Raw genomic sequence first — 26,993 nt, forward strand, 5'->3', positions numbered from 1 at the left:
TTTTAACTCTTTATTTATGTTAATTATGATTTTTAAAAATAGAATTGTAATATTAAATCAGAACAATAAAAACATATAAATGTAGAAACACGGAAATAATCAGTTAGGATTAGCATCTGCTTAAAGGTCTTTTTTATATTTAGATATACTATAATGAACTAGACACACACACACACACACACACACACACACACACACACACACACACACACACACACACACACACACACACACACACACACACACACACCTGTGAACATTCCTGCGTGTCTAGGCTCTCACTGCGCTGGCCCAACATTGATGTTTATAGAGAGTAAAACCGAACCGGGTCAGAATATTTAGTAACAGAAACGGAGGGAGGTGACGTCAGCAAATGTTTACGTTTCTACTATAATTACGAAACGCTTTTATTTTCCCTGCCTCCTCAATCTGTGAAATATGTTCATATTTATTTATATTAAAATGAGATAAAAGTCTGTTTTACTCTTTGAACATCTTTAGGTTATTTATTCATATGAAGAATAAACCTGCGGAACATTTGGATCCGCGAATCGAACCGCTGTCGGTTTCATCAGAATCAGAACCACACACACAAAAAAACCCCCAAACACATAAATTAATGTTTCAATTTATTAGATATGATCTTAATAATCTTGATGAATTCAAAGCAACTCAGAGATTATTTTAAATCTGATTAAATAATGTATAAGTGCTTAATTTAAAATAAAATTAATCAATAAAAACAGCTTCTATCGATAAAAAGTATTATTATTATTATTATTATTATTATTATTATTATTATTATTATTATTATTATTATTATTATTATTATTATGCTCAAGGCGCATTTTGTAATTAATGCGTAATTCTTAATAATCAATTGAAGACGAAACTCATGTAAAATGATTTTTAATAAACGCCAATAATTAATAGAAATTAAAACATTACTGTAATATGAAGTTCAAGCACGTTCTTAGAACAAGCTGAACTTAAATAAAAGTAGATAATGTGATTTTCTTATGTTTTCAATTTTAGCTTAGCTGAAGTGAAAATGACTTTAACTAAACTGTCATTAATGATCAGATATTTTTATTTCAGTTCATTTTTGGTTCTTTATAGAGAAATGGAGCGCGGCCCTTTGAAGTGTAAAAGCCCCCCTTGGGGATGATGATGACGATGTTGATGTTGATGATGATGATGATGATGATGATGATGAGGGGGAGGAAGAGGAGGATATCAGGCCATAAACGAACCATGTGACCGCGGCCGTTTATACCTGGCGCAGCCGCAGCGCGCGCAGACTCGCAGGGCGGCCGGCAGGCAGCAGGTGGAGGCGCGCGCAGGCCACGGACACGCGGACACAGAGCTCACCTGCAGACAGGTGAGCGGCAGCAGGCAGGCTGGAGCCGCAGTATGCTGAGGGAGAGCCCTCACCTGGGAAGATGTACGTCAGTTACCTGCAGCTGGACAAGGAGCCCACCATGTACCCGCACCAGAACCCGGTGAGCCGCCACCCGGGGCTCAGCCTCAGCCCGCAGAACTTCCCGGTACCAGGCCCGCCGCAGTACCCGGACTTCCCCGGGTACCACCACCACCACCACCACGGCCTGAGCGCCGAGCCGCAGCAGGCCGGCCCGGGCGCCGGCGGATGGAGCCCGGCTTACCCGCCGCCGCCGGCCCGGGAGGACTGGACCGCGCACCAGTACGCCGCTGCCGTGGGCGCTCCGACCGCGGGCGCCGGGCCCGCGCTGAGCTTCCAGGAGTTCCCCGGTCAGCCGTCCGCGCTGCTGCCCGCCGCCCTTAACCCGTCCGCGGGGCAGCTGTCACCCGGTTCCCCCAGGAGGAGGAACCCGTACGACTGGATCCGAACCTCCGCGCCGCCCAGCAACCCAAGTAAGAACCGGAACCAAAATCAGCAACTGGGCCGGCAGACGGTACCGATGCTGCAAAAAATTAAACATTATAAAACTTTAAATCAATCGGTTTATTCTTAGTTAAACATGGAAAATGTTCCGTTCCTGGTGACTCGGTTCGGAGCAGTTTGGGACCGGGAGTCCCGCCGCTCCCAGCAGAGAACTGTTGGACATTTTAATATGAGGCTGATATGAAAACAGAGACGATACGAGTCAGCTTCAGCAGCTGCAAAACTCTGGCAGGAAATACAATAACTAACAATAATTAATCATGATTAATTATTAATATTGACAATATTAATAATGATATTTATTATTATTATTATTATTATTATTATTATTATTATTATTATTATTATTATTATTATTATTATTATTATTATTATACCGCGGCTTTACACTGCCATTAAATATTACATATATATTGTTTATATGTTCGGGTTAAAAAAATTTTTTTACATCATATTTTATCTGGATGTTTCAGCTTAATTTTCAGTTCGTTTCCTTTGATCCCCAATTATTTCAATAATAATAATAATAATAATAATAATAATAATAATAATAATAATAATAATAATAATAATAATAATAATAATAATAAAAGCCTTTCTCTAACGGAACCGAAACATTTCACTCCGATTAATCTAGAATAAATCCTAACTATCGGTGTGAGTTCGGCGGCAGGAGGTGGAGCCGCGGGTTCGTCCGTTCGGTTCGGAGCTGCCATGAGGCTTCATGATGGAAATGTTCCGGTTCGGGCCGACACACCTGGACACTGTTGATGAGGAGATGATAAAGGCGGCACTCACTCAGAGATGGAAGTGGACCAGAACTAGAACCAGAACCTGGAGTTAGGCGCTTGAAAACCGGACCGTCAGAACCGACTCACCGTCCTGTTTAATACCACGACCTGCGGTTCTGTACTCGGAACCGAACCGAACAGAAGTTACTGCTCCTATTCTGACCCAAATGATAGAAACCCAAATCTGGTTCTGAGTTTGGAGGGAAAACCTTTAGCCGGTACTGATCCGGATCAGTCCGGGGTTCCGTCGGGTTGACGGAAATATCAGTTCTCCATCAGAAATATTGAATATTCCGGAAATTTGACTCAAAACTCATAAAAACTTTGATCGACAGAATAATACTGAGGAACTGGGCTGTTGCCATGGTTACAGCAGCCAGAACCCGGAAGCCCCTTCTCTCTACTGGACCATTAAAACCCGAACCCTTCCTGCCAGTAGATCCCAGTAGAACCAGAACGTCTGGACCTTCCAGAACAATCCAGAACCTTTTAACTTCAAAATTTCTGTTAGAAATGATTTAAATAAATAAAATAAAATAGTTTTATTTATTCATTTAAATTTTTCCATTTTCTTTTTTCTTTTTCATGTTTCTTTGCTTTGTTCTGATTGACTGAGATGAACAGAACCAGCCCGCGGTTCTGGACCTGTACCGAGTCAGTTCCAGTATGGTGGAGGCAGTGTGGTGCTGTGGGCAGTCGGTCAGGAGAGACGGTGACCTGAGAGGTCAAAGGTCAAAGCACCAGAACTGTCAGAATCTGTATTGGACCTTCAAACGGGTCTGAAGAACATCTCAAGAACATTGAATCGAAATGATCGATTCGGTTCTGATTGGATCGGGCTGGTGTTGGTTCTGACAGATGTTCCTTTGGTTCTGAAATGCTGGACCACTAACAAACCGGACCGGACCACTGTGGGTTCTGGTTGATTTTGTTGATGACAGATCTGGTTATCAGGCTCTGACAGACAGAACTGGAATGGGTCGGGTCGGTGCTGCCTGCTGCTGCCTCCTGTTTCCTCAGTCTGGTCCTGGATCCAAACCGGGTCCGACTGGTCAGGGGCAGAGCCTGAAGGATGGACCCTTCAGGTTTTGAAGAGTCTGACTCCACTCTTCAAAACCGTCCATCCCGACCTGAGTGTGATCCACTCGGGTCTGGTGACCAGTAACACCGTTTCTGACCTTTAACCCTGCCGAGTCACCTCTGACTTACTGCAAACTCTCTGGTTCTGATTGGACTCTCTGTATGGTCAGAAGGACTTCTAATTCCAGGTTCATTGGGTTAGAACTGGTCCTCATGGACGCCGGACCAGAAGATCTGTGAACAGAACCAACTGGAACAGGATCATCTACAGAACACCAGCTGTACACAAGACCGGTTTGGTCCGGTCTGGCAGTCCGACCCGGTCTGCTTCTTTTCTTTGGTCCAAACAGAAACGATTAATTGAATTAATTGATTATTGAAATGATCACCAACTAATTTAGTGATTGATTAATCGTTCACTAATAATCTAAAATGGCCACATCTGGGGTATCTACAGTGGTGCAGCTGGTAGTCAACTTTCTGACAATAACTCTGATCTCGAGCTGCGGCTCCAGGTGCATTGTGGGTGATGTAGGCTCCGGCTCTGGAAGGGATCAGTCGGTTTCAGCAGTCATGTGAACTCTGAGGCCATAAACAAATGAAAACTGATAACCTGAAAACTGGATGCAGGCGTCTGACTGCAAAAGTGAAAACTGCTCTGCCTCTGGCATCCTGCAAAAACTCACATCTTTACATACTGACAGCTGATGTCATTAAAGGCTGCAGCTGAGAGGAAGAAATCCTGCTGCAGAACTGGGTCACTGCTTGTCAAAATGATCGCTGTACGACCCTCTGATTATTTACATATGGATCCAACAGGAAGTGATGTCATAAAAAACCGTTATGATTATAAACACAGTGAAGCATCTGATGTTCACAAGGAATAGATGATGGATGGATGGATGGATGGATGGATGGATGGATGGATGGATGGATTGATGGATGGATGGATTGATGGATGATGGATGGATGGATAGATGGATACAGGATGGATGGAGGGATGATGGATGGATGGATGGATAATGGATGGATGATGGATGGTTGGATGGATGCATGATGGATGGAGGATGGATGATGGATGGATGATGGATGGATTGATGGATGATGGGTGGATGGATGGATGATGGATGGATTGATGGATGATGGATGGATGGATGAATGGATGATTTATGATGGATGATGGATGGATGATGGATGGAGGATGGATGGATGGATGGATGATGGATGGATGGATGATGATGGATGGATGATGGATGGATTGATGGATGATGGGTGGATGGATGGATGGATGGATGGATGGATGGATGGATGGATGGATGATGGATGCATAATGGATGGATGGATGATGGATGGTGGATGGATGGATGGATTAATGGATGTATGGATGGATGATGGATGGATGGATGGATGGATGATGTATGGATGATTTATGGATGGATGATGGATGGATGTTGGATGGATGATTGAGGATGGATGGATGGATGATGGATGGATGGATTGACGGATGATGGATGGATGGATGATGGAAAATGGATGATGGATGGATAGATGTTGGATGGATGGATGGATGGATGATGCATGGATGGATGGATGTTGGATGGATGGATGATGTATGGATGGATGGATGGATGATGGATGTATGGATGGATGGATGGATGATGGATGTATGGATGGATGTATGGATGGATGATGGATGGATGGATGGATGGATGGAGGATGGATGGATGCATGGATGGATGATGGATGGATGGATGATGATGGATGGATAATGGATGGATTGATGGATGATGGGTGGATGGATGGATGGATGGATGGATGATTTATGATGGATGATGGATGGATGGATGATGGATGGATGATGGATGGAGGATGGATGGATGGATGGATGATGGATGGATGGATGATGATGGATGGATGATGGATGGATTGATGGATGATGGATGGATGGATGGTGGATGGATGGATGGATGGATGATGGATGGATTATGGATCGATGATGGATGGATGGATGGATGGAGGATGGATGGATGATGATGGATGGATGATGGATGGATTGATGGATGATGGGTGGATGGATGGATGATTTATGATGGATGATGGATGGATGGATGGATGATGGATGGAGGATGGATGGATGGATGGATGGATGGATGATGGATTGGATGGATGATGATGGAATGGATGATGGATGGATTGATGGATGGATGGATGATGGATGGATGATGGATGCATAATGGATGGATGGATGATGGATGGATGGATGGATTAATGGATGTATGGATGGATGATGGATGGATGATGGATGTATGGATGGATGGATGATGTATGGATGATTTATGGATGGATGATGGATGGATGATGGATGGATGGATGGATGATGGATGTATGTTGGATGGATGTATGGATGATGTATGGATGATTTATGATGGATGGATGATGGATGGATGGATGGATGATGTATGGATGATTTATGGATGGATAATGGATGGATGATGGATGGTTGGATGGATGCTTGATGGATGGAGGATGGATGATGAATGGATGTATGGATGGTTGGATAATGGATGGATAATGGATGGATGGATGAATGCATAATGGATGCATGAGGGATGATGGATGGATGGATGTTGGATGGATGATTGATTATGGATGGATAGATGATGGATGGATGGATTGACGGATGATGGATGGATGGATGATGGAAATTGGATGATGGATGGATAGATGTTGGATGGATGGATGGATGGATGGATGATGCATGGATGGATGGATGTTGGATGGATGGATGATGTATGGATGGATGGATGGATGGATGATGGATGTATGGATGTATGGATGGATGATGGATGTATGGATGGATGTATGGATGGATGATGGATGGATGGATGGATGGTGGATGGATGGATGGATGATGGATGGATGGATGGATGGATGGTGGATGGATGGATGATGGATGGACGGATGATGGATGGATGGATGGATGGTGGATGGATGGATGGATGGAGGATGGATGGATGGATGGATGATGGATGGATGATGGATGGATTGATGGATGATGGGTGGATGGATGGATGATTTATGATGGATGATGGATGGATGATGGATGGAGGATGGATGGATGGATGATGGATGGATGGATGATGATGGATGGATGATGGATGGATTGATGGATGATGGATGGTGGATGGATGGATGGATTAATGGATGTATGGATGGATGATGGATGGATGATGGATGGATGGATGGATGATGTATGGATGATTTATGGATGGATGGATGATGGATGGATGGATTGACGGATGATGGATGGATGGATGACGGAAAATGGATGATGGATGGATAGATGTTGGATGGATGGATGGATGGATGGATGGATGGATGGATGGATGATGCATGGATGGATGGATGTTGGATGGATGGATGATGTATGGATGGATGATGGATGTATGGATGGATCTATGGATGAATGATGGATGGATTGATAATGGATGGATGGACGGATGATGGATGGATGGATGGATGGAGGATGGATGGATGGATGATGATGGATGGATGATGGATGGATTGATGGATGATGGGTGGATGGATGGATGGATGGATGATTTATGATGGATGATGGATGGATGATGGATGGAGGATGGATGGATGGATGGATGGATGGATGATGGATGGATGGATGATGATGGATGATGGATGGTGGATGGATGGATGGATTAATGGATGTATGGATGGATGATGGATGGATGATGGATGGATGGATGATGTATGGATGATTTATGGATGGATGATGGATGGATCATGGATGGATGGATGGATGGATGATGGATGTCTGTTTGACTGGGCTGTATGGATGCTGATGGATGCTTTCTGGATGGATGCATGCTGATTGATGGCTGCTGCTGATGGATGGATTAGCTGGCTGCTGATGGCTGGCTGATGATGGATGGCTTGGATGGCCTGAGGGATGAATGGATGATTTCTGATGGCTGGCCTGATGGCTGGCATGGTTGGATGGCTGGCTGGATGCTGCTGGCCTGATGGCTGGCTGCTGGATGGACTGATGCCTGGCTGACTTTCTGATGGCTGCTGCTGGCTGGCTGCTGGCTGGCTGGCTGGCTTGGCTTGGCTGGCTTGATGGCACTGCCTTGCTGGATGGCTGGCTGCTGGCTGGCTGCTGGCCTGCTGGCTGGCTGGCTGCTGGCTGGCTGCTGGAGGCTGGCTGCTTGGCCTGGCTGTTGGTGGGTCATGTGACCTGTCAGGTTCTCCTCTCTCAGCCTCTCCTCTCCTCTTTGTGTTCCAGATGGTAAAACTCGGACCAAGGATAAATATCGGGTGGTGTACACCGACCACCAGCGGCTGGAGCTGGAGAAGGAGTTCCACTACAGCAAGTACATCACCATCCGGAGGAAGGCGGAGCTGGCCACGGCGCTCAGCCTATCAGAGAGACAGGTACGTTCCGATCGGGTCCACTCTGCTCCGAACCGATCCGATCAACAGGAAGTACGTCCCCAGCTTCCTGTTTGAGGCTCTGTGGTAGATCTCTCTGTTTTTAACCGATATGATGTCATGTAAAAGTTTGTCATCCATCTTTGTGTAAATCATCTGGAAACTCAAACCGACCAGCCGCGTTCTGCAATACCAACGTTCTGATCCGTTTCCAGGTGAAGATCTGGTTCCAGAACCGCCGAGCGAAGGAGAGGAAGATCAACAAGAAGAAGCTGCAGCAGCCGGCCTCCTCCACCACGCCCACCCCCCCCACCTGCAGCACCGGAGGGGGCGCGCTCAGCAGCAGCAGCGTCACCATGGTTACCAGCAGCAGCGGCAGCAACGGGCTGGTGTCTCCATCTTCTCTGACTCTGAACATCAAGGAGGAGTACTGAGGGGTATAACCGCAGAATGAGTCGTCCTTCCACCAAACTTTCTCTGGCTGTTTGATCCGGAATGGCTGAAAGAACTCTGATTGGTCCAGAACTCGGCTCCTCTGGTGGTTGGACCAATCAGCTCCAGACTCGGGGTTCAAAGGTCGCGGAGCTTCAGGAAGAACTGCTCTGGTTTATGATTGGCTGACAGGAGGTCAGGTGAACCCTGAGCTCCTCCTGGGTTCTGGTAGAGCTGCTGGACCCGACCCGCTCTTAACAGAACCTGAGACCTTCAACCAACAGCAGAGACTGCTGTCACCTCTGACCTGGATCTGGACCTCCTGACTCATCGTTACGTTTTTTTTTTTTTTTTTACCTTCAGACAGTTCAACAGCTGATGGTAAAACTAATGGTCAGAACCAGACGGTTCTGATGGCTCTTGTTGGTTCTGGTGATTTTGGAAACTTCAATCAGAACCATTTTCCATTTCTTCTGGATTTAAAACTCTGAAGGTTTTTTTTCCTGCATTCAACAAGAAATAATTTAAAACTGTATTAAAATGAAAAACACAACTTTTCCTAAAACTGAACTAATTGCTTTTATAGGCTGTTTTATTTTCTAATGTTATTATAACAGTTAATCATTTGGACTCGTGATCATCAGAACCATACATTTTGAATTTTATACATTTGTATAAAGAATTTATCAGATTTATTTATCAGCATGTTTACCAGTCAGTCGTCCCAGAAATGCTAAATATCAATAATAATAATATCAATAATAACTCGATCAATTGAGGAAAATATTTTTATTTTAAAGTTTTAATCCTGAGGATAATTTCCTGTCCAGATTAATGTGATCAATATGATCAAAATAATTGCCGTTTTGTCTGAAAAACGTCATAAAAGGTCTAAACTTTTATTAAACACATCCAGATTAAAGTCAAATGTTTATTTATGTATATTCTTCTTCAGTGATTTTATTTTGGGAATTTGGAGAGTAAAACACAAACAAAGAACTAGAAACAGGTTTTTATGTTTAATTAGAAAAGAATGAAAACATAACAATAACTTGAATGTTTATTTAATCCTTCATAAAACGTCTGAAGGAAAGTTGATGCAATCCGCATAAATATTATGACATCAGACGTCCTGAAAACAATTAATGAGCTGTTAAAAAAAGATAAAGCAAAATAATCCACAGATTTAAAAAACAAAAACACACAAACAGTTTAGATATTAAAACATGATTACAAAATAAAGAGTCAGGGAACCAGTAACTGGTAACCAGTGGTCCGGTCCAGTCTATGAAAACATTAATCATTAATAATTAAACTTCCCATTTCTGTCGGACCAATCAAAGCCTCTCCTCCCGTAGTTTCCATGGTAGCAGCGTCTTGAGAGAAGTTCTGGAGGGAGAATCTGGACCAAAACTTTAATTGGTCTGGTTCCATCGATCCAGTAAAACCGGGAGGGAAAAAGTTTCCAACTCAACGTTTCAACATTCCGAAGCTGAAATGTTTGGAACCAGAACTCCAGCAGATCCTGACCCGCCTGGTGGTTCTGATCAGGTTCAGGTTCTGGTCCAATTCTGTAGGAACCGGGTTCTCCAGAAGTTCTCTGCTGATGTTTGTTTTTGCTCTGATTTCCTGTAAATGTTGGTGATTTTAGAATTCATCATTTGTACATTTCAAATGTCGTTTTTATTAAAAACTAAAAGTTTTATTGTGAAAGTTTGTGTTGGTGTTCTTGCCCTGCTGTCCTGGACTCCTGGAGTCCAGAACCCAGAACCCAGACCCCAGACTCAGAACCCAGACCCAGTCAGGATGTTCTGGTAGGGTAAACGTCCTGTTCCTGCTGATCGGCTCACCTCGACGCTCAGAGACCAAATGTTTCAGGAATCAGAATTTAAACCAGACAGAACCAGCAGACATGTTGGTGGAACCACTGAACCGGGCCTGATCGGACCTGGAGCATCGATTGTCTGATTTTAATAAGCTGTTCTGGAGTTCTGCTCAAACAGAACCATGTTTGCTGAGCGGCGCATCGGTTGAGGTGTGGCGTCCAAAGGGCAAACACAGGATCTGCTATCTGTCCACACTGAGACCTTTGTCCTCCAACAACAGCCCTATCTGACGCTGATACACACTATCTGCAGCGCGTGTGTGTGTGTGTGGAGATGTGTGTGTGTGTGTGTGTGGCAGCTAACCATGGAGTCCGGCGTCTTGAACTTGAGACCTTCGTTCTGTGACCAAATGAAACAGATCTTCAGGAATCATTTGTCTTGAAACTCCTAGAAATCAAAAGTTTTAAAAATTTAAATTTAAAAAGAGACTCGAGCCGTCAGCCCTGAGGAACTCCTGAACTGATCCGTTTCTGTTTCTGAATCAAACATCTTTACAGCTTCCATCATAAATCACCTGGCCATGAAGTGAAGCTGATTATGACCAGGTATTTCCTGGCCTTGACTCTCCGTTGCCGTGGCAACGGGGCTGCCTTCAGGTTAGTGGTTTCAACCCTGCAGACGCTCCAGCAGCTCAGGACGAATCAGAACCTCGTTACGGTTCTGAGCCATATTCAGAACAGCTGAGAGAAAATTAAATATTTTATTTTAATATTTTTAATCAGAAACATTCGTTCATACGCTAGATTATTCAATCCAATCGATTGATTTTTAACTTTATGAATTAAGTGAAATATTTTTATTTTTGTGACCCGACAGAATCAGTAGTTCCTATTTATAGTCATAAACACCTTAACCTGAACCCTTATCGTTTATATAATTCATTAACATCTGTGACACCTGCAGCTGACACAAGGAAGCGCACATGTCGTCACGTAGATGGTTTAGGCCACGCCCCCTCGTTAATGTGACCTGAGTGTGAAAATGTGCCGAGTCACTGAGAGCAGAAACAGAAATACTCTGAAGAAATGTTGGAAACCTGAGACTAAGGTCATATTTTTATTTAAAAAAATGTTTACAAATATTTTTCCAGGATTAAAGGTGAAAATTTAACAAACGTAAATCAGGTAATTTTCTGATATTGACAGGAAATCAGTGATGGAAAGTCAAAGCGTCAGGTTCTGTTAGAATATCCGGGTCCAAACGAGTCAGAACAAGTTGGATCAGAAGGTTCCTGAAGGTCACCACAAGGTCAATATGAACCGACAGGTCCAGAGGAAGTTCTTCTCAGCGCTTCCGTCTCAATTTTATCACATTTTAGTCCAACCAAAGGATCCAGTAGAACCGGCCCAGTGGTACCAGAAGGACTAGTGGTTCTCGGACCGGCTGCTAGTTTTTACTGGAACTAAAATGTTTTAGTTCTGTCAGCAGTTCTGATCCGTCTGTGGTTTTGACACAGCAAGCTGCTCTGGTTCTGATCCATTTGGGATGTGGTTCTGGTTCTGGTCCATTCTGGGTCTGGTTCTGGTCCATTTTGGATCTGGTTCTGGTCCATTCTGGATGTGATGGAAGGCCGGGTCAGGGTTGGGGGGTTAACCCTAACCCATACCTTGTCTCCTTTATCGGGTTGGTTCAGAAAAAAGCCCAGTTCTGTTGGTTCTCTGAGCTCCTCTCTGCTTTCTAGGGGCGGAACTGCCAGGTGGGCCTGATCGGCCAATCACACGCAGAGCTGCATCAGCAGCAGCCAATCAGAGACTAAATAAGGAGCTGATGATGTTTGAGTAAAATGATCAAAATCATGACAGAAAGTCCAGTTGAGCTGCAGGAGGATCAGGAAGAGAAAAACATGATCCAGATATTAAAACAATAAATTCAACATGTAATGGAGAAATTCTGGAGTTATTCTGGAAAACATCAAAGAATTAAATTCAGTTTATTCATGAAAGAAACCGAGCTGCAGGTTGAACATCTAACTGGTTTAAACCTGTTAGAGGTCCATTTATATGTACCGATAGAAACAGAGGATCTGATCTGGATCAGATCTGGATCCTTTAACCTGATCAGATCCAGTCTTCCCATTCAGAGGAATCCAGAGTATCTGGGTGGATCCTCTGCAGCAGCTGCTGCTCCTCGCCTCATTTTTGGGCAAACAGACATAATGAGAGCGAAGCCATAAAGTTTATTATGGGATGGACGCAGTAAAGATGGCGTCTCCTTAGAGACGCAGAAATGTTGGAGGAGGGAGGAGCTGCAGATCTCCGAGGGGGAAACGTCCCAAACAGAATATTACGTTGTTCCTGAAACGATCTGGAAGCTGATTCTTCCTCTGATTTTAATATTTTTCACATTTTCTAATATTAATATTCCTTAATTTGAGTCAGAGACATTAAAATGTCTGGATGTGATGGAGACGTTGTCGTAAACATCCGATTGCTATAGAAGCTCAGAGGATCTGCAGGTTTTCTCGGATTGGTCAGAACCTTTAACCTACTTGATGCCCCGCCCACTTCACCCCGTTTCCATGCCGATAGACTGTTGGACAGATGATCAGGTCCAACCAGGTTCTGGTCCCTATTGGACCATCAGAGACTGGATCCTCCAGGGAGGACAGAGCAGACAGAGGTCCACATGGTGGAGGTGACATCATGCTGCGGGCTTCCCTTACTGCCAGTAGCCATGTTGGATCAGATTAAACATGGCTGGATGGAGAACCACGGAACCAGTAAAACCAATCCCGTCTGCCTCTAACTGGGTAGCGTCTGTTAGTGTGTCTCCACTGGCAGAGTGTTCCTCTCTGGGCAGGAAATGGGAGGAGCCACGTTCACAAGAGAGGTGGCCACACTCTGATGATGTCATTCAGCTCATCTACTACTGGCGGCCATCACTCTGTAATCTCTGGGTGTGTCAGGTCACTGCGGGTCGCTCCATCTGGCTGGTAAAACAGTTTGGACCTGAAGGTTAGACCACAGAATCATTGATTCACTGCTAGCTAACAGCTAACTAGCTAACTGCTACAGTCTCATCACGGATTGGTTGACGTAAATCATTGGCAAATCAATGAACGCTGTCTGCTGCCAATCAAATCGCTTAAGCTCTATAACCGGCTAAGTTTGGCTGGAACCACCAGAACCGTGCAGGATCAGTTCTAACCCAGTTTCATCCTGAGCTGGAGGCGGGCTCACAGGCCAACGACCAATCAAAATGCTTCAAACTCCTGCATTAGTTTGATACTTAATCTGTGAAAAACCAGTAGAACCCAGAGGCAGAACCACAACCAGCTGGTTCTGATGGTCCCAGAAGGACCCGGCCTACACAGAGCTGATGTTCTGGACCATCTCCAGAACTCCAGCCCGGTTCTGGATCCATCACATCTCTGCTGTTGGAAAGTACTGGTTCTGGTTCAAAGCCCTGTTTTGGGTTGTGAACTGAGTAAACTGGTAATCAGACCTGCTGGTTCTGGTTCTCCAGGTCTGCAGCCCGACTTTGGGACTCCCAGCAGAACCAGCAGGTTTACGACCCGGTCTGTTGGGGAGCTGCTCTCTGTTAATGAGGAACAACATCCTGGCCTCTTATCTTGGGTCAAAGTTCACCCAGCAGCAGGAGGCCGAGCAGGAAGTAGTGCCGTCCGAGAAACGCTGCTCCGCTACTCCATGTTCGCCTCCAACTCAGTTCTTGAACGTTCGTCCTGGTTTAGCTGGTCTCTGGGTCCAGGTGGGTCGGGTAGGTTCAGCTGAGCCCAGCTGGGTTCGGGTGGGGAAGGTCCGGTATCAGTCAGCCTCCGTGTTCAGGAAGCTGGTGAAGGCTAGCGGACAGCGGCCATTTTAGGACACATTTCTGCTCCTCCAAACAAAATGGCTGCCAGCCGCGGGCCGGCTACCGGTCCGGACCGGGCCTCTGGGCCTACGAACCTCTGCAGAGAAATCTCCTCTGTTCTGCTCCCGCTGTTCCATAAACAATGATTAGAGCAAATAAAAGAGCGTAAGTAAGTGCACCCCTCGCAGCCCATAAACTGCCAGGCTTATATAGCCGCCTGTTTATGGGTCATTTTCCCATAAACTTTCATTTACAATATGCTAACTGGCCCTAATACGGCTATTGGCGCTGATGGAGGATCAACACAGAGCCGTAAAGCAGCGGCAGTAAAGGCCTGATTAGCCCAGATTAGCATCGCTCCCACCGGCGGCAGACTACTGGTATTCCCCGCTAAACAAACCGGAGGATGGCAGCTTCCTCAGCTCACACCAGCTGGACCAGTGTTCCCAGTTCATTCACTGTTCTCCACCCGGTTCCGGGTGCTCCTCTACCTGAACCGGCCCGGTACCAGTCTTGAGCTCAGGTAATTCCGGATAACCTGCAGGTTTTAGCAGATTCCCGCCTTTAAACCACAATTTATTCACTATGAAAACGATTTTATATAAATGTCACTTTACTTTTATTCAAGGTTTTATTTTAGTCTTAGAAAAAATTAAATGAGTAAATATTTAATTTAATTATTTAACAATATTAAAGTTTAAATTATGAAAATGTTAGAATATAAATATGTCATATTTTATTATGTTATTTATTTATTTAAAAAATATATTTTGTGTTTCATTATTATGAAATTTCTCTGTGGTGAAATTTATATAAAAATAAATTCTTTAAATGTGGAAGTTTAGGTTTTCTTTAAACTATACTGATAAGAACAGTAAATCAATGATGTCGATTGTTATAATCGACTTATAAAATTAATGGTAATTATTATTATTATGTAATTATACTTATTGATCAGAAAACAATCTGAAATGTGACAAAGAAAAACAAACTTAACTCAAGTTGGAAATTAGAAAGATGTTAAATATTTAATAATGAAAACATAATATATTTCAAACAAAACCTTAGAATAAATCAAAGCAAAGTTTTTGAACAATTGTTAAATTAATTTACAATTAATTAATTTAACAGTTTGAACTGTTAATGCTGCATTTCTTAATTTTAGAAAATAAATAGATAGTTTTGCACATTCAACATGTTAACCGTCTGAAAACTTAACATTCGCCTCATGCCAAACTGGGACTGATTTAACTTTTATTAGTATTGATTTTATTGGTTTAACTGTGTCGTTTTATTATGTTATGAATTGAGTTTTTAATTCATTATTGAGTGGTTAGTTTGGTCACTTTATTTTTATGCTTTTATTTTATGACTGTAAAACTGCTTTATAAATAAAGTTATTGATGATAATGATGATTGTAAACTGTACTGTTAAAATGCTATTTTCTTAAATTTAATAAGACACAATTTTGTAATGTGCTTTATTGCTTTTAATTTAATAATATTTTAACTTAGCATCAGTGTAATTGTTCTTTTAATGTCACGAATGTTTTAAATTGGTAAAAATGAGTTAAAGTAAATAACATTTTATTAATGTCATAATGTAATTTTTTCATTTTGATGAAATTAAAAATAATTTCAGATTTAGTAAAGATCAGAAGTGATGAGTTTAATAAGGCGGTACGGGTCAGAACCAGAACAGGAAAGGTTCTGTCTGCTTTGGCTGCTGCAGGAGGAAGAGGAAGTTGAGTTGATGAGAGGAAGATCAGCCAGGAGAAACCATAAAGCAGCGGTTCTGGTCCAGTTCTGATCTCTGGTGGTTCCGGTCTGGTTACTGATGAGTTTCTCCACATTTGATGGATGTTGGTTCTGGAGCAGAACCAACACCGACCCAGATGAGATCTAATCAAAGTTAAACCAATTAACCTTAACGAGTTCTGGTGGTTTGGCAGGAAGACCCGGTCTGTGGATCAGAACCAACATGTGGGCCCATCGAGTTCTGACCAGTCGAGTCAGAACTTGACTAGTCGGGTTCTGATCCTGATTTGACACCAGTTTGGGTCCAACAAGTGGTATCATTAGAGCTGGTTTTACCATCCAGAACCACAACCTAATGGATTCTCTGGTTCTGGTTCACCCTGCTAACCTGGACTCTGTCAGAACCATCTGCTAGACCTGAAGGTTCTGATGGTTCTGAAGGTCCAGTTCTGTAACCCTTTTGTTTCTCACCTGCAGAGCTGAGTACCTGCTCTCCCTGAGGCTCCGCCCCCTTCCCGATATGGCCCAGCCCCGTATGTCACGAAGCCCCGCCCCTGTCCCTGAGGCTCCGCCCTCTTCCAATCTCCCCCTCGTTAACCTTCGTCCCTGTGATAATGTCTGAGGTTTCAACATTCCAGATTCCCGATTTCCCTCCAGAACCTCCAGCTGTAGAACCTGACCACTGATCCGGACCAGAACTGATTGGCAGGAACCGGTCAGGACTGAGACCTGCTTCAGGTTCTGACCCAGTTTTGGAGGCACTGAGAGGTGATGCCGGGTCCCTCTGACCCGGCTTCAGCAGAAGCCACATCAGGGTGTGTGTGTGCGTGCCTGTGTGCATATGTGTGTGTGTGTGCGTGTGTGTGTGGTTGTGTTCCCGTTAAACAGTCAATCGTTAACCAGCAGCAGCTAAAGGCTTAGTGACACCTGAGTTCATCACCGGTTGCCATGGCGCTGACCTGCTGACCCCAGCGTGACCCCTACCCATCATGGATTCACGACCCAGTGAAAAACTCCTGGACCTGCTGCCTAATGGTGCTATTATTATTATTATTATTATTATTATTATTATTATTATTATTATTATTATTATTATTATTATCCTGTGATGTCATCACCTGGTTTCTTCTTTGCTGCAGACGAAGCAGATCAGGAAGAGGAATCATGGGAAACTGCTGGATCCCATGACTCTTCTTCAGGTTCTGGAGGTCCAGTCTAATAGGAACCATTATGTCTGAGTACAGAAAGCCTGAAGTTCTCCAGAACCTCTGTGCTAACCTGACAGCAGCTGGCTTTGATCCAGAGGAAGAGTCGGACCTCTGGATGGTGTCAGCCCAGGAGGTTCTGAGGAGGTTCTGTTGTGCCTCAGGTTGGTTCAGGCCCAGCAGCGGTTCTGTAAAGTTTAGGTTAAGGTTCTGCCGGGCTTCCTCGGGTTTCTGTGGTTGACCTTCGACCTGCAGACGCTCGTTGCAGATAAGACTTGGCACGCAGCTCTGTTTATGATTCTCAACAGGTTTCCTCTTGTCACGACCCAGTCATGAATAATAACCTTCAGCTTATTGATTATCAGCTTATTGATTATCAGCTTATCCACTATCAGCTTATTGATTATCATTATTAATGAGGAAGGTGCTGGTTCGATGTTATTCTTCTCTGATAATTTCTTCACTAAGTTGCTGATAGAAACTGAAACATGAAGACTTACTGATGTTTCCACATGTTGTTCTTTATCCTGCAGCGCCCCCTGCTGGCTCTGCACCATTATGGTGCTATCCTGTTGAGTTCTCAACGTGTTTCAGGGGAAATGTAACTTTTTTCTCTCCTCACTCGGTGTATCCAGATTTCCTATTAAAATATTCATGACTGTTGTGCATATTTTGACACATTGTATATGTTTTAAATAATTAATAAAGATGAATAACACGCAGAAAGAGTTCATAGAAATATTAGAAATGTTTCTGATTGATAAGGAAATAAACACTACATATGTTACAAGTTTATGATGGGATGAGAAAAGGAATGAAACATTTGACGAAATAAAATAACAAATATGGAAGAGATGAAGAAATTCATAAATATCAATGACTTTGTAAACAACAGACAATACCGCACATTAAAAGGGGACAAATAGTTTTGCTTCCAATCGTTAATTTTGTGTTGTTCTTATTCTCTATTTATATGTTTTTCAATACTCTTGTACATTTATATAATTCTGTTTTCTGTGTGAGAAAACAATCATTGTTGACGTTGTTTCGCCATCCTGGTTCTATTCTGTTCTATTTGAGCCGGTTTAGATTATAAATCGATGCAGTTCTTCATGTGAACCTGTAGGTGGCAGCACTGCACTGCGGTGCCAGTGTTGTGTGCAGTGAGGAGCAGCAGAAGCAGTAGCCGCTAAGATGTCTGCACCGAAAACAATCCCAAAAGATGCACAGGTAACTTCCAGACATGTATCACTTTAAGCTGTTTGGTTTGACTGAACTAAAGCAGTTTCTGTCATATTAGCAGTTGTTCTGAACTGCAGCTAAAATGAACGGAGACTCTGTTTAACTTGTTAGCTTAGCTGTTAGCCGCTAGCTTTTAGCTCCTCGCTGTTCTCGTAGGGATAAAAACAAACATTTGAGTTAAATTTATTATTATTTGTTGATTTTAGCTAAACATAAAGTACATTTATAGAAGATGAAGTGTATACTTATTATACATTATATTTGTGTTTTTTGCTGAAGCCTTAAAGCTAACTGCAGAGGTTTAAAACGGAGAGGTGTTGTGGTAAATTTGGACTCCTGGTTATGATGCTCAATCAGCCTTTAATCAGTCCAGCTGGTTTACTGTCAGTTAAATGCTTGCTTAAGTAATCACAATAAATCAAATGTCAGTTTTAATAATAGTAGATTATCATCTTGTATTATATGATGTTATAACAGATGCTGATGAAACACGTTTATTATTATTGTTATTTTTTATTATTACCTCCAAGAGATCATCCTCCTCTCAAAAATGAAGGCGGCCGTACAATGAAATACAATAATCATGTATGTCATTTCAATGACACATTTAAGACATTTGGCTTCTTTATAAATCTAATGTATTACATCTCTTCATGTGTAAATGAAGTTATGAGAATCAAGTGACTCATCTGGTAAAATAAATGTTGCATCATCAGAATAAACCAAAACTTGAGATTAAAATCCTTCATGGATCTGACTTTATTCCTCATTATTATGAGCCTGAACATTAATTGTCATTGTACGTGTTGGAAATGAGTCGATTCTGGCTTTAACGTAATGGGTCTAATTCACAGGTGTCAAACTCCAGTCCTCGAGGGCCGCTGTCCTACAGCTTTTAGATGTGCCACAGGTACAAAACACTGGAGTGAAATGGCTTAATTACCTCCTCCTTGTGTAGATCAGTTCTCCCAGCCTTGCTAATGACCTAATTATTCTATTCAGGTGTGGTGTAGCAGAGGCACATCTAAAAGTTGGAGGACACCGGCCCTCGAGGACTGGAGTTTGACACCCCTGGTCTAATTCAACAAGCAGCTACCAACAGATTTAATACACCTCCTAAAGGAGAGACCAGATGACCAGACACTGTTTACAGAAACATTAAAAACTTTATTTAAAATATGGTCCTGTCTGATTGATGCAGAAAGAGTTCAGAGTATTTTCCAAGGCTTGCCAGAACCCATCAGAACCATCAGACCCATCAGAACCATCAGACCCATCAGAACCAGGCTGGTCCTGATGAATCCGTTCCGTGTTTTCCAGGTGATGATCCAGATCCTGAAGGACATGGGCGTGACAGAGTACGAGCCTCGAGTCATCAACCAGATGCTGGAGTTCACCTACAGTAAGTCACTGAAAAAGAAGAAGGTTCAGATCAGGTGACCTCTGACCTTTTCAGGGTGCTCTCAGGTTGACCTGTAGCAGGAAGTGACCTCTGACCCCTGCTATCTCCAGGATATGTGACGACGATCATTGAAGACGCTAAGATCTACGCATCTCACGCCAAGAAGTCAGCGGTGGACGCCGACGACATCAAGCTGGCCATCCAGTGCCGGATGGACCAGTCCTTCACCTCGCCGCCGCCGCGAGACGTAAGCCCCGCCAAACTGTGGCCCAGGGCCCGGTTCTGGTTCTGGTGTCCATGATGTGCTCTGTGTCCAGTTCCTACTGGAGGCGGCGCGGCAGAAGAACCAGACGCCGCTGCCGCTCATCAAGCCCTACACCGGCCCGCGTCTGCCGCCCGACCGCTACTGCCTCACCGCGCCCAACTACCGCCTCAAGTCCATCCAGAAGAAGGTCTGCTCCTCTTCCTCACCCCCAACCCCCGCTCTGATGACTTCTGACCTCTCACCTCTCTTCCCCTGCAGGTGTCGTCATCCGCCGGCCGGATATCGGTGCCCCGCCTCAGCGTCGGCGCCGTCTCCAGCAGACCCACAACGCCTACACTGGGTGAGTTCAGGAGAGGAACCAGTAGAACCAGTATGCAGCCTGACCTCTGACCCCTCTGTCTGGTCCTCAGGAACCCCTTCGGTCCAGTCGGTCTCCTCTAAGGTTGGAACCCCAGTGTCTCTGACGGGTCAGAGGTTCACGGTCCAAATCCCTCCACCCTCCCAGACGGCCACCACCAAAACCAGTAAGACCTTCTCCTTCCCAGTGGGCCGAGCCCAGAGTGATCAGTTCAGGTTCCAGTCTAGGTTCTATCCCAGGGCAGTTCCTCAGGTTCCTGAAAGGTTCTAGCTTTCTTCTTCTGTGGTGTTGGTCAGACAGAACGTTGAACTGGTCCCAGTCTGACCCTGGCTCTGGTTCTGGACCCAACCAGAACCAGGCTGATGGTTTCTGTGGGAGGTAATGAATCCTCCCAGTATGTGACAGGGAGTCACAGCTCTGTTTTCCCACCATCCGGGTCAGAACCATCAGAACTTTAGAAATATGATGATCAGGTTTGAATATTCTCTCCAAAAGAAACATCAGAGTTTTGGTGGCCATCTTGGTTCCTTCTACTTTACTGTTCAGTAGTTCACTAGCGTTAGCTACTTTTAGCTAATCGCTCTACTAGCACTTGTTGGCTTTTGGAAGCTAAGGTAACATTAGCTTCAGTTCTACCTTTGATTCTGGTTCTGATTCTGGCTCTTTGGATCCAGTCAGTCAGAGGTTGTGGGTTTGAGTCCTGATTTGAGTTGTGCTGAGAGGAAGACTCCGGCTGATGAAGTCTCCACTCAGCTGACCTTTGACCCTCTAAACACTCCCAGAACCATTTGGATCTCAGCTGAGGTCAACAAGAAATGGGACCTGCTGACTTCCTGTCAGTGTTCAGTCATCAGACACCAGAGGGCGCCATAAGCAAACTAAATATATTCATTTGATATAAACCATGTCATCAATCAGGAACAAATCCTTTTGTTTAATTAAATAAAAATAATTAATGAAACATTCAATATAAAAAATACATAACTTCATATTCATAGTAAATATGAAGCTAGCTCACAGGCTGCTGTTAGCATGCTAATATGATCTAGTGAGCTAAAGTGTGGCTGTATGCTAGCATAGCATGTTAGCTTTTTTGCTAGCTGTATTTCAGAGAACTTGATGCTTCCACAGATTTATTTTCATAAAATAATAAATATGTAATAAGTCGCATCATGTCCTGTGTGAGTGAAACATTTTATCAGAACATTTCCAGCTAAAGGATAAAATCAAACAATAAAACCAATAAAATCAGAATATGTAACATAAACCAGATCATTTCCATAAAGTCGTTCTGTAGTTTTTCCATCAGCTGAAATGTGGCAGCAGAGTGATGGCGGTCGTCTGTGTCTCCATAGCAACAGCGGCGTCGCCGGCCGTGTCCAACGTCCTGATCAACCCGTCTCTGATCGGCTCCAAGAACATCCTGATCACCACCAACATGGTGGCTCAGAACGCCGGCGGAGACGCTCTGAAGAGGAAACTCGAAGACGACGACGACTACGACGCTCTATGACCGCAGCTGGTCTCAGACGTAGACTCTGGTTCCTAGAAGCTGAACCAGGACAACTTCTGCTCGCATTTTCAATAAATTAAATAAAACCTGAAACCAAACGTGAACAAATCACTTTGATAACCAGAAGTTACTGAGTTCAGATCGGAGATAATTTACTGATCACAGATGAACATTATGCAATGCTGAAACTCATGAAGTTATAATGTATCAGCATGAACCCATCAGTAACGGTCCGATCAATAGAACTGGGCCCATGTTAACAAATGAGTGAAGGAGAGTCGAGTGTTTAACTAGAGCAGAGAAGAAATAATCATCTCTGGTTGGGTTTCATTGTCCAAATGGTAGGCAAATAATATCAAAAGATATTGGATATAACAGCAATAATATTGTATATCGGCCCAGATTTACATTTCTGTGTATTAGAAATGGAAATTGAACTGATATCCAATATATTTTACTTGTATAAGAAAGTCTCTTTTTACTGTTTCCTGTTAGATGCTGTGAGATATTCCACTCAGAGTGGAGTTTGGGTCAGAACTACCTGGCTGAACCTCTGACTAACAATAAATGGTTTCAGTTCAACTCAGTTCAAAAGTTCTTTATTTGTTGTGAAGGGAATTAAATGTTGAAACTCAAATCATCTGAGCATCTTCAAAGAGTTGTGGATGGTGAGTCTGTGGACAGGAACGGTCTCCAGTAGCAGTCAGTGTTGCAGCTAATCTAAAGAGGCCTCTGACTGAAGACAGTTGCTGTATGATTGTTATGACACACTGACAGATCAACATCCAGACAGCAGAGACCAAAATCAACCAGCTGGTTTTAGTCCTGATTTAAAGGAACTCAGTGTTTTGGCTGTTTTTCAGTTTTCTGAAAGTTTGTTCCAGATCTGTGGTGCACAGTAGCTGAATGCTGCTTCTCCATGTTTGGAAAACAACACCTTGTTGGCTTGGTTACGTATCGTAGCTGTCCAAGAATAAAAAAAGCAATAAAGTAGGAGCATAAGTCTTTATGAAATGCTCTTTAATTAATTGACTCGTAGCCATTTCGCCCTGATTGACAACATCCACAAAACAAATATCTGAGACACTGACAAAGGCAACAAGAACTGGAAATGCTTTCGTCTGATGATTCTTCACCAGGTGACCTAGGATCAGTTGACCCATAACCGGATGGAGCATTTCCACCAGACCTGGACTGTGAGCTTTGTGGAAAAGGCGTGGGCTTTAATCTGTCACAGTGTTGTTCTCCATTTTGTTGAACCATCTTATCGACTATCTGAAGGAAGTTTCTAACCTGCTGCCGGTTTCTACTCTGGGTGTTGTCGAACACACAGTATCTCCCTTCGCACCGTTTTAACAATTCAGAAACGTCTCTGCTGGCCCCGATCTTCTCCTCAAAGCGCTCCCCTCCTAGACCATCTCCATGAGTAAAAAGCACCATAGTAGACCTTAAAGCATCAGGGCCAAACATGGATGGGAAATACTGAAGAAAGCTACAATCTTCTTTAGAAAGTTGACCAATCTTTACCACTATGACCAAGGCATGGACATGTTTTTTATGTAATGCCTTCAATATGTCCACAGCTACTTCCTGAGGAGGCCTGCTGCTGTCATCCACACCTGGAGTGTCCATCACTGTGATTTCCTGACTTCCTATTATGGCTGACATGCTGACACACATCTTGATACTGGATTCAAAGCCACATTCTGACTTGAACTTTTTTGATCCCAGAATGGTGTTTCCTGATGAAGTCTTCCCGGCTCCACTGAGTCCATACAGAACAATCTTTCTCTTCTCCAGACTTTCAGGCGCAGACAGGATACCTGGGAGGAGAAAGCAGACGGTTGGAAGAGACAGAAGACCACTCCAGCTATATTCAGGTGTTTCACAGAACCCTGTTGACTAAATGATGTTATAATCTGAGTCATATTTCAGTACCTGTCTTCTGGAGCAGTTCTTTGACCTGATCCGGTCCTCCATTTATGTTGTTGAAGCTAAAGTATCTTCCTTCAAACTTTCGAACGATCCTCTGAAGTGGAGATTCTGGAGATTTTTCTTCTTTGTTGATAAACTCCTCAAGTGTCCCGTCTAAATGATCGGCACCAGTGAAGAGCAAGTACGCTTGGTCCAGTCCGTATGGTTCAATAACTGTGATGGTGGTGTCCACTGCTTTCTGCTGCTCCTTAGTGAATCGATCTATTTTAACTACAACCAGAAACAGGCAGGATGAGGAATCCAGGTTCTCCTTGCAGAAGGTTTGGATCTCCGTCTCTATGCCTTCACTCAGGATCCCTGGAGTGTCGATCACTGAGACCTCTCTGCCAAACACCGTGTCCGTTTCTTCCTTTATCTCGGTGGTCACAGATATGAAGGTGCGCCTTGATTCAAACGCTGTTCGTCCTAAAATTGTGTTTCCTGAAGCACTTTTACCGACTCCTGTGTGTCCCAGAAGGACAATGGAACGACGAGCCATCGTTGAAAACCCTGTAAGGTGAGAGAATCGGTTTAAAGAAAACATAGTAAAAGTTTCCCCATGTCTAAGTTACAAACTATCTTATTAGCAAATAAAGTAACAGAAAAACTGCAGAGAGAAGAAAATCTGAGAGTGTGAGTTCTTAAGTAAATTGTTTAGCTGCAACTAGAAGTAGGTTAGTTAATTAGTTTTATTCTGAAAATAAGAAAAAAACGAACCATTCTGTTTTCCTCATTCCTGTCTTACGATGGGTCCAAATACTGAAAGGAAGCAACCGACACGTCAGTCCGTCCAGACCAGAGTCACCCAGAGACGCCGTTTCTCCATACGTCCCCTGTGGAAGTTTACATTTACAGATAATTACCGTGTAACACACTTTAAATATTTCCTATTTATTACTTTGAGTTCAGTTACAGTACAGTTATCATTCAGATCGCTCTCACATTCTAACTATAATACAGTGTTGCGTATTAATTAAAGGTTTTATTTCTGACAGAAGATGAGGTCCAGTGAGGATCATTCTGGATCCTCACTGGGCTGCAGATTAATACGGTTTCTGGACCAACAGACCTGCCTCATCAGGAGGTTCTGCTGCTACAGCAGCTCCATTCACTCCCATTATTCTCCACTTCTCTCCATGCACACAGTCCTCATGTGCTCTCGCTCCAGCCATTGTTCGTAGTAGGTTCTTGTTTATCAGTTTTCCATTAAATATTCAACGTAACTCAGTACTTACATTTGCTCTGCGATTCTGGGTCAAACCCACATCGTTCTGTGGAGTTTTGATTTATGTTCCAGGCTTCAGAAATAAAGAATAAACACATTCAGAAGGTTTTCTACTGTCTGCTCTGCTGTACTGTTAACAGGTACTAATAATAACGATAGTCAGGACATTAAATCTATGAAATGTTTTCTATAGAAAAGAAATCAGCCATTTTGGAGACCTGGGATGTAAAGTTACCTGTTAGCCTGAAGCTTTGAGACAAACACTGAGTTCAGACTCATGAAGAAATGTAAAACAAGTGAAGCCTTCGTTTTAAGCAGACTCAAAATTATGTTTTACAACGACCCCATTAACAAAAACACATTGAATATTTTAATATGCTGTAGAACTTTTTTTAAGACAGCTAATATGGAGGAGGAAACTTATGAATGCTCCATCAAAACTACAAACCAAATAATCTCTCACCTGATTCTCAATCCGTCAAACGTTTCAGCTGTTCAGTAAAGTGAAAGTGAAACTAAAAATGTCAAGGATCGACAGCAAAACCTGAGTCAAAACTTTTCAAGTTCAACATTTTTCTGTCAGGTTTTCTTTCAGCCAGTCACACAAACACGGTTTTTTCTTAAAGGTGCATCGGAGTTTCTAGGAAATCTCCAGTGGCTTTGATTATATTTGATCAAAACATTACATTTGTTTCTGTAATATTTCAATTGGTTTGAAAGCTGATTTTCCGTTAGTTCTTTTTTTCCCTTGTAGAACTTTCTCTGGTAAACTGCACACAAAATCAGTGTCTTACCGTGAAAAAGTTCGGCTTTATTTCAGTTTCTCTCCCCGAAGCTGCGGTGAAGACAGGCAACTTTATTTTTCTCCTAGAGATTAGCTGAGCCCACACATTGTGCTTTACGGTAACAGAGCAGGGGCGCCATAGGCTCTCCTGCTGCTTTTCTTATTATTGAGCCTTTTAACTAATAAAAATCATTTTGGTGATTCTAGCTGACCTAAAACAAAAGATTTGTTCTGATTTAACTTAAGATTGTTTAAAAAAAAAAAAAAAAAAAGGTCTACGTGTCTTTATTCAGCGTATGTAAACTTCTGCTTTCAACTATGTGAAATGAAACTGTTACAAAAATCTGCTGCGATTGAAAACATGTCGATGTTTTGGTTGCTCTCTGTGGGGAACATTTAGATGTGAAAGAGGCAACATTTACTGACCCAAAGAGAAGAGTGGGACCTCCTGCTGCGTCAATGTTAGATTTAATGGTTCACGTTTCTGACTATTTAGAAGTGAAGAAGTTAAAAAAAAAATCTGCCCCTTAATCTGTTTTTCAGGAGATTTTTCATTTTTTTCTGTTTCACAAAAATATATCTTTATAAGTTATTTACATTAAAAAGTAATTAAGTAAAAAGATGTGTGCATCAATGACACTATTAACTCCGTAAAATACATCTGATCTGAACACGGATCAGATGTTCCGTATTATTTGTTTTGACAATAACCTATTATAAAAACAAATGGGTGTTTTTGATAATAGGTTATAGATTGTAGAAACTAAGATGAGCAAAGTGTGGATATTGATTATGCTACACAACACCTGGATCCATGTCCAACACAGTAAAATTAAGAAATATTTATTCCTGTATATATGGGGTAGTAACAGGTGGAAGGCCACCCCTGCTGCTTTAT

At 43.0% G+C, this 26,993-nt stretch overlaps 3 protein-coding genes across 4 annotated transcripts; 2 read left to right on the plus strand and 1 right to left on the minus strand.

Moving 5' to 3' along the window:
• The first annotated feature begins 1,304 nt into the window (after window positions 1-1,304).
• On the plus strand, window positions 1,305-10,386 carry LOC111609997 (homeobox protein CDX-1-like). The gene is made up of 3 exons (XM_023341843.1): window positions 1,305-1,893; window positions 8,096-8,244; window positions 8,457-10,386. The coding sequence occupies exons 1-3, from the start codon at window positions 1,443-1,445 to the stop codon at window positions 8,673-8,675; spliced, it is 819 nt and encodes a 272-aa protein (XP_023197611.1). The 5' UTR covers window positions 1,305-1,442; the 3' UTR covers window positions 8,676-10,386.
• Window positions 10,387-18,455: 8,069 nt separating this feature from the next.
• LOC102222784 (transcription initiation factor TFIID subunit 9-like) lies at window positions 18,456-22,694 on the plus strand. The gene is made up of 7 exons (XM_005803543.3): window positions 18,456-18,562; window positions 19,895-19,976; window positions 20,087-20,223; window positions 20,294-20,428; window positions 20,500-20,581; window positions 20,652-20,765; window positions 21,955-22,694. The coding sequence occupies exons 1-7, from the start codon at window positions 18,527-18,529 to the stop codon at window positions 22,110-22,112; spliced, it is 744 nt and encodes a 247-aa protein (XP_005803600.1). The 5' UTR covers window positions 18,456-18,526; the 3' UTR covers window positions 22,113-22,694.
• Window position 22,695: 1 nt separating this feature from the next.
• On the minus strand, window positions 22,696-26,188 carry LOC111610121 (GTPase IMAP family member 8-like). 2 transcript variants are annotated; one of them, XM_023342700.1, is made up of 5 exons: window positions 26,106-26,188; window positions 25,322-25,384; window positions 24,804-24,919; window positions 24,051-24,596; window positions 22,696-23,935 (listed from the first exon to the last, which is right to left on the minus strand). In XM_023342700.1, exons 4-5 carry the CDS (start codon window positions 24,583-24,585, stop codon window positions 23,133-23,135), a joined length of 1,338 nt encoding a protein of 445 aa, XP_023198468.1. In that variant the 5' UTR covers window positions 24,586-24,596; window positions 24,804-24,919; window positions 25,322-25,384; window positions 26,106-26,188; the 3' UTR covers window positions 22,696-23,132. The 2 variants fall into 2 exon arrangements, with proteins under 2 accessions (XP_023198468.1, XP_023198469.1); XM_023342701.1 differs by lacking the exon at window positions 25,322-25,384.
• Window positions 26,189-26,993: the final 805 nt, after the last annotated feature.

Source organism: Xiphophorus maculatus, chromosome 11, assembly GCF_002775205.1.
Source record: "Xiphophorus maculatus strain JP 163 A chromosome 11, X_maculatus-5.0-male, whole genome shotgun sequence".
NCBI lineage: Eukaryota > Metazoa > Chordata > Actinopteri > Cyprinodontiformes > Poeciliidae > Xiphophorus > Xiphophorus maculatus.